This window comes from Marmota monax, unplaced genomic scaffold (genome assembly GCF_021218885.2).
Source record: "Marmota monax isolate L192 unplaced genomic scaffold, Marmota_monax_Labrador192_F-V1.1 WCK01_AAM20220418_F8-fsc00020, whole genome shotgun sequence".
NCBI lineage: Eukaryota > Metazoa > Chordata > Mammalia > Rodentia > Sciuridae > Marmota > Marmota monax.
In genome coordinates, this window is record NW_026692912.1 from 23,496,562 (window position 1) to 23,509,977 (window position 13,416).

The 13,416-nt window shown below is 44.5% G+C and overlaps 1 protein-coding gene across 2 annotated transcripts in view; it reads right to left on the bottom strand.

The window, feature by feature from the left end:
* The window catches only part of Med27 (mediator complex subunit 27), a 181,673-nt gene that overhangs the window by 52,131 nt on the left and 116,126 nt on the right, over positions 1–13,416 (bottom strand). For both annotated transcript variants that reach the window (XM_046451423.2, XM_046451424.2), the window contains exon 4: positions 9,883–9,976. In XM_046451423.2, the coding sequence (XP_046307379.1) occupies positions 9,883–9,976 (94 nt within the window). The remainder of the gene's footprint in view (positions 1–9,882; positions 9,977–13,416) is intronic.

The window sequence follows — 13,416 nt, forward strand, 5'->3', positions numbered from 1 at the left end:
CAGGGTGGATTCAGAGAGCTCTCTGTCAGGGAAGCCCATCCTCTGCAGAGTCCTAGAGATGGGCTCACAGGTGTAGAATTCTTGCTCATTTAAAATGGTCTTCCTTTGGCCTGGAAGGTACAGATACCTACCTACATTTCCTCAACTCACACTGTTTTGAAAATGCTGCTCCATGGTTGTCTTGTGTATTGCAAGGCAGTCTGTTATCAGTCTGATTCTGTGTCCTTATAAATTATTATTTTTTATCTTTGAAGCCTGACTATATTATCAGATTGTGTCTTAGACTCAACTGTGACTGACCACCCCCAGTACTCCTTCCTTCTCAAAGTATAGACTCAGACCTGCTCTCATTTCTAGGAAGCTTTCCTAGAGTTTTCCACATCCATTCTGGTTTTCTCCCTTTGGCCTCTGACTCTACATATGTTGTTTCTTTGTGTTTTTCATTCCAATCGCTTTCTCTCTGGCTCTTTCCATGTCTTTCATCTTGGCTGTTTCAACAATGAAATGTATTCATTTGGTTCTCTTGGCTGTTTGCCTTTTCCCAACGTGCGTTATTAAATTTCATTTATCTCTTTTTCCTTGAATGTCTTCAATTTCTGAGATAATGCTATTTTCCTCCACTTCTGTTTGAGTATAACAAATGTTCATTTCTTCATACTTTCGTCTGTTTCTCTTCTTAGCTTTGGAATTTAGGAGGATTTCTTCACCTTTCCAAATGCTGCTGAGCTGAAGCCATCTGGGTGCTGGGTACTGTCTTCTGCCTTGACGGGTCTATTTCTCCTGCGGGGTGGGTTCCTCAGTAGAGGTGTTCCTTCCTTCAACATTTTATTATGAAGAATTTCAAACATCTAAAAAGTTGAGGGCTGGCCTTGTGGCTCAGTGGTAGAGCGCTCACCTAGCAAGCACGAGGCCCTTGGTTCGATCCTCAGCACCACATAAAAACAAATAAAGATACTGTGTCCAACTACAACTAAAAAATAAATATAAAATAAAAAATAAAAAAGTTGAAAGAGCTGTGGAGGGAACACTAAGATTCGCCTGAGCTGGATTCTACAGTCCATTATGCTCTACTTGCTTTACCACATATAGGCCCGTCATCCAGCCACTGATCCAGGTTGTTTTTGATGCATTTGGAAGTTGCAGACACCAGTATACTCACCCATGAGCACCTGGGCAGCATGTTGTTAAGTTGTTAAGTAGAGTTCAATGCTTGTTTTTAATCTTTTTTTTTTTTTTTTTGGGAGGGATCTGTGCTGGGGACTGAACTCAGGGCCTTGTGCATGCTAAGCAATTGCTCTACCACCGAGTCATACCCCAGCCCTGTTTTAATTTCTTTTTTGAGGTAAAATTTGCTTGCAATGAAACATACAAATCTTTAGTGTGCTGTTCTCTGCATTTTGACAAATCCATACAGCCCTGTAGACCATGCCTCTATTGAAATGCAGAGCACTCCTCACACAAAATCTTCCTCCTCCCTTCCCAATCAGTGCCTGCCTCTCCTTTCCAGAGGCAAACACTGCTCTGATTTTTACTCACCAAGTTCTGGCCTATTCTAGAACTTCATATAGATGAAAGCATACAAAATATTCTCGCTTGTACAAGGCATTTCTCACTCAGCAAAGGTTAACAGTGAGAGTACAATAATAACAGCTCACTAGGATTTGTTTCCCCCTCCAAATCCTGCTGCCATTTTTAAAGTCACATATAATTCATAGCACTGCTATTGTCTTCTGGTTGTATTTATTAGTTTTATTTGGTCTTGTTTTTCTGTACTGCTTGGAGGATATGTGAAGAGTTTTGGATTTAGACAACCATCAATCTTCCTCCCTTCCTTCCTGTTCTGGGGATGAAACCAGGGGTGCTTTACCAATGAGCGCCCCCTTCCTAAATATTGAGATGGGGTCTCACTAAATTGGCTGGCCTTGAACTTCTGATCCTCTTGCTTCCATCTACAGAGCAGCTGGGATTAACAGGGGTGTGCCACTGCACCCAGCTGTCATCTATAACGTTCCCAGTTACGGGCATTTTCAAACATGAAGCAAGACAGATTACTTAATAACTGTGCAAATTAAAAAATGATCAAGATTTTGCAACAGCTGTTCTGTCTATCCAGTTTTTCTTCCTTTTAAAAAATTATGTTGTTGTGTTAAAGTATTTTAAAGCAAACTTCACATTTCCTGTCAGTTCAGACAGACCTACATATTTGAATATCCACCTCTGAAAGATATGGACCTTCACTTCCGTAGTTCTGAAGACATTAATACACCCAACACAATTACCAACAATTTGTTGGTATAATTTCATATTTAGGTTATGCCCAAATTCTTTGGCTTGCTTAAAAAAGGTTCTATAGTTGTTTGTTCAAATCCTAATTTGAACAAGGTTTATATTTAACATTTTTGCTTTTATTTTTTGACTTGGACTTTGTGTTATGAGATTTTTAGTCACTAATACATTGCTAATCATGTCACTGCCATTTTAGAATGACTTTTTTGAGATTAACTCCCCCCCCCCCCCCAAGGGTCTCAACTATGTTGCCCAGCTGGTTTTGAACTCCTGGGCTCAAGTGATCCTCCTGCCTCAGCCTCCCGAGTACCTGGGACTAGGTGAGCACATCACGCCTGGCTGAACGTTTGTAATAACTGAACATGTTTATCCTTAAGGCAGTGGGTCTCAAACATTTTGGTCCTAGGACCTCTCCACACTCTTGAGAATTACTGAGGACCTCAAAGGGCTTATTTCTGTGGGTTGCAGCTATCAGTATTTATGTATTAGGAATTAAGATTGAGAAATGTTTAAAACACAAAAATACATGAGCACTTAGGTGTTAGCACAGTGATGTCATTTCGTATCATGTAGACTGTGGAAAATTTCATCATAAACTTGTGAATTAATAAAAAAGGAAAGCAATGCCTTAGTATTGCCATGAAAGGAGTTTTGATCTCATGGGTCCTTTGAGAAGGTCTCTACGACACTGTCCCCAGATCACAATTTGAGGACTGTGTTTTTGGAAATAGATGTCTCCGGGGAAGGTTTGGTAAAACTGTTCTTGTGTGTCAAAAATGGGAAACTATAAAGACCACTTTTTCCTATAAAGTCTGTAAAATGGCAGTTTTACAAAAAAGACATTAAACAAAGAATTCAAATAATATTCCAGGTAGTGAAAAAATGTTAAAACCTGGGTTTAGATCCCCAAAGTGACCACTCTGGTAGCATCACAGAATTTGGGCCTGGGGTGGCCTGCAGAAATGTCTGAAGGAGCCGGGCATGGTGGCACGCACTGGTAATCTCAGAGACTTGGGAGGCTGAGGCAGGAGGATGGCAAGTTCAAGGCTAGTATGGGCAACTTAGACTGTGTCTCAAAGATAAATAAGTAAAAAGGACTGGGGATGTAGCCCAGGGGCAAGCACCTCTGGCTGGGTCCAATTCCCCAGTAACAAAACAAAAAAAACCCAAAGTCTGGAGAGCAACTAAAGCTATTATCTTTTAATGTTTGGGAAAAAGCCGTTTTCCAAAATGACTGGTGGGTGTAATTCAGTATGGCTGTTTAAGAGAATATGTTGGCATTTTCACAGGAAGTTGATCATTCGCATGCCCTAAACCAGGGTTTCTCAACCATGGCACTTTCATTTTGGGGGAATAATTCTTTGCTGGGCAGGTTCTCCTATTCACTGTCACATGTAGCAGAATTTCTATTCTCTGCCTATTAGATGCCAACAGCACCCTCCCCTAAGTCGTGGCAATTAAAAATGACTCCAGGCACTGCCAAAGGTCCCTTGTGAGGCAATGATTCTCAGCAGTTAAGAACCACCCTCCTGAACCAAGCAGCCCCACTCCTAGGAGTAGATCTAAGAGAAACTTCAGCCCATGGGGACCAAGGAACATAAACAAGAATGGTCTGAGAAGGACTGCTTATAACACACAAACCTAGGAACAAATCAGATGAAGACTGATGGAAAATGGAAAACTAAATTAGAAAATATTTAGATAATGGAACATTTCATATCAGTAAACATGAGTAAACTATAAGTAAACATACAATTTGAATAAAATTTAGTTAAGAGTTAGTAAAAAACTGGTCCATGAAGACGTAATACCTTTGAAATACATTGCGTTGTAAACAGAGAAAAACGAAAGAATGTATTTAAGAATATACTAATTAGAATGACATATTTCAAGCTTGTATAAATATATCAAAATGGTTTCTACTGTCATGTATAACTAAAAAGAACAAACAAAAACTTAAAAAAAAAAAAAAGAATACACATATGTGTGATAAAGAGAACGATAAACCCCTGGAGGGGAAACAGGTCCCTACTGGGGCAGGAGGGGCACTCGGGAAGTCCAGGCTGCAGACAGTGCCTGGCTCTTGGGTGGGTGGTAGATTCAATTCAACTAAATAAATAAATATGAAAAGGTCATGCCTGGGTCAGGAAGGATCATGATGAATTCAATTTCATACACTGAAGTCAAAATTACAAAAAGCTCATGAAACCCCACATCCTACCCAGCCTCCTAAGTGAAGGCCAGCTCTTGCACACTGGGGGTGGCTCCCCCCGCAGTTCCCTGTGCCCTGCTGTCCTGGTGTTAGTGGAACTTGCCCCTGTCCCCGGCAGGCAGGCTTTCTTCCACTCCTCCGTCCCCTCCTGGACCCCGCCCTCCAGGCAGCTCACTGCTTCAGCTCTCGGCTTCTGCCCTACCCTGCAGCACCCATCCCTCTCCAGCTCCCCGACCCTCTTCTGTTCACCTTAACCTCACCACCCACATCACATCATATCTCTGGTCTGTTTTCTGAGCTATAATGCAACTCCAAGAACATAGGGCTGTGCCTGGTTCTTACCAAGCAATGCCTAAGTATGTGTGCTTCTGGCCTGGTGCAGTGTTTTCTGAATAAGTATGCATGCTTCGGTGGCACAGCTCACAGGCCAGCATGACGCCTGAGCTGGTTTGGTTTTAGATGAACCAAGAAAGGCCAGACTTCACCACAAGTCCAAGGCATGACGAGTTCAACATCACATTTCTTAAACTGTGTTCCACGGGTCCCTAGAGAGGTCCTGGGGACAAGGGAAGTGCAGCTCTTGGGCTCTTCCCCAAGGCCACACATTGAGATGGCTATGCAGCTTGCCAGGATGTGCCATACTGTGCCCAAACTCCCCTGGTGACTCTCAGGTCCACTCAGGATGCCAACTCTTGAGCTCAGTGGAGAAATCCAAGCACAAATGGTTAAGTAGTTCAGCAGTTTTTTCTCCCTCAAACAACTTGGGGCAGAGTTAAAATGAGATAATGCATCCAAATGGTTTCAGAAAAGATGTCATTCAAGCAAGGCTGGATGTGCTAAAAAACTGAAGGTTAGTTAAAATGTGCGTTTAGACAGAAAAATGAACTTTATTTTTTAAAAAATCAAATAACATCTAAATAAAGATCATAAAATATCAAGGTATATTTCAAATATCACAGTACAGCTTCTTTTTCTGGTTTTCTTACATTTTTGTACATAGTACATCAGTCAAAAATTGTAGATTAATATTTTAAATGCTGAGAAGCCAGCAGCTTGTTCCAGTCTCTGACTCAGTTAAGCTCTTACAATATTTTGACTGTTTCAAGAAAATTAATAATGGGATGTTAGGCAGTAGATTAACTGAAACTAAATATCAACATCGCTAAATTTATTTTTGGATGACTGAGCTCATTCCTCCAAAGAACAGAAACAGGATTCATTATATCATGAGTTATTAACTTAACAACACCAGCATAGCCCCCAGTGGAGCAGAGAGAGCCACGTGCATTTAGATTATGTAAGAGGCGAAAGTTTAGGTTATCACAGAAGCTGGGATTGGAAGGGTACTGGCTACAACTGATCACCTAAGGCTCAAAAGATACCAGAAGAAGTTAAGGCAATAACTGCCCTGTTGGTTTCAAGATCAGACTGTTATAAATGTCTTACTCCTGCTCTCCTGAGCAGCTAGAGAGCAGGGCTCCACTGCAGCCCATACTAAGAAGCTTTTATTTCGGCCATTCATGTCTTTATTCAGCAAGTACTTACTGGGTACCTATCTGTCCTCCTATCCCTCCTCTTACCCCATCTCATTTCCTCTGCATGTACTACCGGTGGGATAACTGTGAGGAAGATTCGAGCATGTGCTTCTTGGACTGTTCCTGTTTCTGATGGGCCTGAAACCCTGGTGCTTCTAGGCCAACAATGAAGAGCTGGTTTGGTTTTAGATGAAACAAACTGATCTCAGCTGCCTAAAATAGAAGCCTCAAAAAGTGTCATTTCCCTTGTTCTCCCCACTTCTTCTACATTCATTAGTAGACAGCCTTGGGCTCCGAAACTGCAGATGGTCAGGCACTCAGGGGCTCCGTGGCTGCATGGCAACAACTGCTCGTGAGGGAGGACACAGCACCCTGCCTTTTATTGGTGGTCCGCCTGGAGTGCAATGACTATGCACTTCTTCCATGCAGACACCCAAGCATCCCAAGAGTCCCTGTACTCGCTCACCAGGAGACTTGACACTGCAGGGCAATCAGTGGAAGGTGCTACTGAGGAACCTAGGCCATTATTAGCAACCACTTATGGACCTCTGTGTACACCCGTGTGGGACAACACCCTTATTGCTTCACAACTCAGGTGACTCCTAGGAAAAAGCCATCCCACCAGCCACGTAAGGCTTGCACTGGCACCATGGCCTAGACCAAAGCTTAAAATGTTATCCTGGTGTGTGCACGAGAATGCTCACGTTGACCTTATTTAAAATGCAAAACTGGGAAGAACCCCAACATGCCCTGACCAGAGAAAGAATGAAGTGTGGGTGACACAGAATGGACTGCAAGGGAGCAACGAACACACAACCAGTCACAGGGTGGGTACATCTCAGAAACATCAGGCATAGCAGGAAACTATTTTTTAATGAAGCTTAAACTCAAGGACCCTTAGGGTATGTATGCAGGTAGCAAACCACATTTAGAATAGGAGAAGGAGGGTTCTTAGGAGGGAGGAGACCTCGGGCAGTAGAAAGGCAGATATCAGGGAGGAGCACATACTGCCACTCTTCTGCTTCTCAAATCAAGTGGTGGGCTCATGGGTTTATTGGTGCTTTATAATTTACACAAACATTATATATACTTCTTTGTATCTAACAATTTGCACAGAAATTTTTTTAAGAAAAAGTGACTTGCCTGGCACCATTCAAATTTTTCATGGCTCCAGCATGAGCTACACTCAGAATCAGGAGGACAGCATCCTGGAGGCTGGGCTGGGCAGGGTCCCAGCTGGGAGCAATAAGAGAGGATTGCCTCTGCTTTCCACCTGTCAGATAAACATAGGTGGAGCCTCCCACCTGGGGTGGGGGGCACCAGGAGCACCACATGAGTCCAAGCCAGCCACTATGATGCGGAACGCTGCTCCCCTCTTCCTGTGGGGAATTAATCACTTCCCTTCCTCTCCTGTGCACTTCAGTGGGCAGCCAAGGCTGGATCCCCTGCCCCCAACAAAAGTGGACCAGCAACTTCAGGCTCCTCCCAGGCTGTATGGCAGGGGGGAAGGCCCTAATGACAAATCATTTGGGTCCCAGGGCCCCAAGAGGACACTGCTCTGTTCCGTATCTGTGCCTATCCTGGTTTTGAGCCTCCTGGCAAGTGACCTGAATCTTTGAGGCTGTGAGCATCATGAAAGAGCAACACCCAAGTGAAAGCCAACCCCTTCGATGCTGAAGTGAATCAGAAGAGGTTTCTGTGGGGCGCGTCCAAGGAAGCCTGCTGTAGGAGGAGAAGCACTGGCACGGTTCAGCTCTGGCCAGGAAGGGGAGAGGAGGTACAGGCAGAGGCTGCTCAAGAAGGGCCTTCCTGCTTCAAGGGCCTCCTGACTGGCCTTTCCCACCAGGCTCACCACTGCTCAAGCCTTCTCCTCTGGAAAACACTTTTAACTCCTGCTTGTGGCTCCCGAAGTGGTGTCCTTCTGACTACACTATAGGTCCCTGACCTCTACCTCTGAAGTCCAGGAAACAGGTTACTAGAAGAGGTGGTGGTGGTGGGTGGGGGTAGCTGTCCGTCCTGATGTCCCTCCTAGCTGAGACTTTCCTTCTCTGTCCCTCACAGAAGATGGTGTGGCAGGAGGCAAATGGCCTAGGGAGCTGCAAGCCACTGAAACACCTTCCTCTAAAAGTAGAAGCCAAACAAAGCAATTATGTTCAAAGTATGATTCCCTGCCTGGATGTTGATTCTCAATCTAATCACCACCTCTATCCCTACAAATAAGCACCACCGGCTGTGAATTCCTGTGTCACTGAAGACAGGTAACAACTAGCTGGCTAAACGTACACAGATCTGAATGAGCTGTTGCAGGGGTAAAAATGGTGTATGTGATGGGGATCCTTCCTCTGAAGAGCACCCCACACTCTCATCAGTCTATCAGAACAGCAGCTCCCCGGGAGCAGAGGAGGCTGACAGGTCACGGTGAGACAGAGCTGCCTTCTCAGGTGGAAGTAACTGCAGCGTCTCGGGCCTGTTTGCCTGCGATCCTGCTTACCCATTCCCTCCAATGCCAGGTTCCTGCCTTCATCATGAAATGAAAGCCCAATGACCCAGAAATAATTTGAACAAACCTATTTCACTGAGGACGCTCTCATTTTTATCTTCATTAACTCTTTGGTTCCTGTCAAATATGTTGAAAGCAGGATTTATGTTTTATCTGCAAGCTCTAGAGGATCCTAACATGTAGACAATTTGTGCACTTAATGGAGGCAGAAAATATTGCATGTTGTGTAGACAGATACCTTTTATATAAAGAAAATTGCTTTCTTTTTCTATCAATAGAACACTGTATTATTTCATTCCCTTTATATTTTAGCAGAAAGAATTTTATAGAAAAGCAGCACGTTATCCAGGTGAACTTCACTAATGTTTTTCTCACCAATGAAACACTGCACGCTTAACAAGCCCACATCCTTTCCATCCTTAGGAGAAAAACACGAAATAAGCACATTAAGGCACACACAATAAGCCTGTTCTTCTAGGATGAATGGCTTGATGAATAGCAGGCCATCTGGGTGACTGGCTATTTGTAAGATTTCACTCAAGTAAAATGCGAAAATGGGGAGTGCACCCTGGGCCCCAAGGCGGCAGCCAGTGACCAGACACGGAGCCTCAGCTCTCAACCGGCAAATCCTGCCACCCACGAAAGGTGGTGGTTCCTGAAAAACCATACGCAGGGAAGGGCCCCTCAGCACCTGCTGCTGTATGGAATGGCAGGAACCCTTGTTGCGGAGGCCCAGGCATCTCTGGCTAGCTGTATGATTTTGCGTTTCCAGCCCACTGTATTTCTGAAACACAAAGTCTCTGGTAAATTTATGAAAATTCAAACATCGGGGGCAAGATTATGAAGCCAACCTGCTTGGAGCAAACCCAACTCAGAAAGAACAAAACCAGAAGCCATTGGTGACAAGGGTGCAGATGCCTTCTTCAAACACAGAAGAATTTCATCAATGAGTCCCATGAAAGCTGGTTCTGTTTTAAAGAGTATTTTCTTGGACTGTAGGATCCAATAGCTAAACAGTATTCCTATCTCATGCAACTCTTGGGAACAAAGAAAACGTAGTCACCACAGTACTGTCAGGGACAGGTCTGCAAATGAACTGACTGGAGGGCTCACTGTGTCTTTCCACTTGGGTTAACTCTTGCATGGGCCTGCAAATTCTGTTCAAAAGCAAGGTTTCAACATGTAGAATGGTTAGCCTATAGAATGAAATTAAAAAACAAAACATGCTGTTTACCATCAAACTGGGATCTAATCTCCAGTCTATAGATCCTACCACACAGGATCAGAGAGTTAATTTTGAAGGCAATTTTTCTTCCACGTGTCGCCACAAATAGTCAAGCAGCTCTTACCAGAAGCATAGCTGATGTCCCATTGGGCCTGGATAAGTGGATGGACATCTCAGGAAACATCCTGTCAATGCGGCTGATCACGTCGTCCACATATCTAGGTGAGAATCAGAAACACATGCATGTAAACTAGAACCCTGGCAAAGGACTATAAGCCCACAGTGGACTAAGACTTGGCTTTTAATTTAACAAACAACAACAAAATGTTTTGAATGCTCATTCTGAACTATTCATCTTATGCCATGGTCTATTAGCTTTCTTCAACAGGGGTGGGAGTTCAGCTGTGCCACCTTTCAGGCCACTGGGCTCCAGGAGGCAGCCTCCACCGTCTGTCCTTCCAGTCCAGCTGGCCACAGCTTCCTGCTATTGCCCGTCTCTGGGCTGCCCACCACCACCCAGATAGCCAAATCCCTTGAATTAAATTCCTCTGTTTTAAATACCCAAAGTCATTCCTGTTTCCTCAGTTGTGTTCTGATTTAAAATCACAGCATACCACAAGTTCTGCTTAAATCAGTACTCTGTGTTACATTCCAAAATTTCTGCTTATAATTTTGAAAAAAGCTGAGCCACACAGTGGCTTATGAGTACATTTATTTGCTTGTACAGACTTCTGTTTTACTAGATCTATGTTCTGTCTTGGTTTGGTTAGTTTTTCATTTGCCTATTATGATTTTATTCCTAAACTCTTTTTTTAAAAAACATTTATTTTTTAGCTTTAGGTGGACACAATATCTTTATTTTCACATGGTGCTGAGGTTTGAACCTTGTGCCTGATACATGCTAGGTGAGTACTCTATCTTTGAGCCACAACCCCAGCGCCCCCAAACTCTTTTTCTAAAAAAATATTTTGTCTAGTTGCCAATGGATATTTATTTATTTATTTGTGGTGCTGAGGTGTTGAGGATCAAACTCAGGACCTCACACATGCCAGGCAAGCACTCTCCACTGAGCCACAACTCCTGTCCCCTTCTTTGACCCTAAAACCTCTCTCACTACAACCAAATATACCAGACAAGCATCAGTTCAATTTTTATTCCATTAACAGGGAGTCCTGTTCTTCTGGTCCAAGCAAAACCTGTATCTGGAGAGGATTAATAATCACTGAGACCACAACATTAAGCACTTGGCATGGCATCTAGTACATATTAAGTCCTCAAAGATTTTGAGTGCTCTTGCTGGCAGTTCTGCTACACCATGGGCCTAGTCTGCAAACGTGCTCTCTTGGTGGGATGAGTTCTCTGCTCTGGAGGCTCACTGTGGGGATGCCACCCACAGCATAAACACAGCCGGTCTGGCTCAGTCCCTGGAGAACAAAATCATACGAGTATTTGTGCTCACCAGGCAATCACACTGGGCACAAGGGCATGTACAATATAATAGCTGAGATGCAAAACTATCTATTAAGGCTTTGGCATTGGATTTCCTATCCGTTAGTTATGACAAATTAAAACACGTGTCCATTAAGTCAGGGACATGTAAAAGGCATACTCTGAGGGAAGGAGGAATAAGCCCTGCGCTGACAACATGAGAGGACTGCAGTTAGAGCTGGGCTCCTGGGGGAGGGCAGGCAGCATGATGTCCTTTGTTGAAAAGTGAACCCCAGCATACCCAGGACAGAGCGTAGAAAGGGATCCTGCCAGTGCAGCCGGCGGGCTTCCTTACTGCACAGGACAGCTGGAGAAGGAGGGGAGCCAACCAGGACAGCGAGCAGATGGGAGCCAAGGGGCATGCATGAGAGGCAGTGGAGGTGCAGAGGGCACAGGCTCTGGAGCGAAGAAGAAGGAGACTACGCAGTTCTCCTCAAGTGCACAACGGCTTCTGTGATCAGGAGCAACGGCTCTCTCCCTGCTCTCGAAGGGCTCACAACGTGAGAACGAGGCATGGAGAGGCGAGTGTTTCCTAAAGGTGAGGCCTCTCTCCTGGGTGGCTAAGAAACTGACTGACCAGGACCCCACCTGCTGTCTCTGGAGTCCCCACCTAGACTCACAGCCCATGGCATACAGCCTTGGGCACAAGCTTAGAAGCCACCAAAAATGTGAATAGAGGAAGAAAGGAGGCAATCAACTCCTTTTCACCACTGCCCAACATCTGCTCCAAGGACAGAAGACACATGACAAAAACTCCATGCCAAGAGTTTATACCAGGTCACAGGAAACATTCTCACAGTTCTGTACTCCTTTTCTAAATCTGTGGGTGGTTTAAACCCAGTTTCTTCAGACTCAGCAGGAAGCAGAAGTCCACTGTCCTGTGTGAATGGAGGTCACTGCTAAGTCTATGCTAATGGGGAAAGGGGGAGGCAGGCATACTGAACTGACCCTCAATCGATAGCCATCATAGCTCTGGACAAGTGGAAAGCAAATGAATATGCAGAAGTTCAGCACAAAGGCAACATCATAATTTGCTTTCTCCTGTGCCTTTCACCTTGAAGGCTTCGGAATACACGCTGGAAACCACCATCTCTTTAGGAAAATGGGAACCGGTAGGTTATGTGACCACAAGAACCTAGAAGGAAAGCCCAGCGTGTAGGTTTCCAGAATTCCACACCAACTCCCTGACTCTGCTTGCCTTTTCAGCAAGGGCCAGGGTTCTGATGGGGCAGGTCTCAAATGCTCCCTGCCATTCCTGGATTCCTTTACTTGGAAGATCTTATCTATGAGAGAAGGCAGCGGCAGGAGAAAACCAGTTCCTAGGAAAAGTATCTGCAGTGAGCACCAGGAAAGCAGAGAGGTCTGGGTTGGTTCTCCCCCCAACTGGTGACTTAGATAATGCCCAGCAAACTTGATTCAAAGACTGCATTAGGCAAGAGTGAATTTTAAGGAGACTGCTTTTCATTCACATGCCTGACATAAAGGAGATGTAAATTTCTTTGTTATAGGTGACATTATGTGTTGGCTAAAAAGAGGAGAAGAGAAAGTCAGCTGCACCTTTAGCTGAGGAAAACAATGTCGAAATTTTAGAAGCAAAAATCAAAACACTTCATTTTAAAATAGACACAGACTCTGAAACACAAATCTACCACTAGTGACTTGTCAGAAATAAGGAAAGCTCGGAACGTCAAATTCAAAGTCTGGAGACAAAAATGGCACCTTCTTCTTGCTGGGGGTGCAGGCTGGCCAGGGAGGTGGCCTTGGCAGCACTTCCCAGAACTGCCCCTGGGGGCGGTGCGCGTCTGCACAGAGCCCACAGCACGCAGTGCCCGCTGCGAGAGCAGGGCTGAGGACAGGTAGGAACAGCGTGCTCCACTCCCACACTGCCACCATATGTCACACTCCGTTCTGTGGCAGAATCAAATTACTTTAATTTTTACCTTTGGAATATAGGCAAACAAGCAGTAACACAGCAGTGGTGACTAGTTTACACTTGAGCAGACGCGGCGCGGAAAGACATTAATTTAGTGCCAAATTGAGCAGTGAGTCACAATTTGCACATATCTGTCAACCTGTTAACAGGGTAATAACTTGGAAAGATTGCTGTTCCTATTTACATTACAGGAGCCTTTCGAAAATGGAGAGCTGCTTGGTTCTCCTTCTTGAAGCA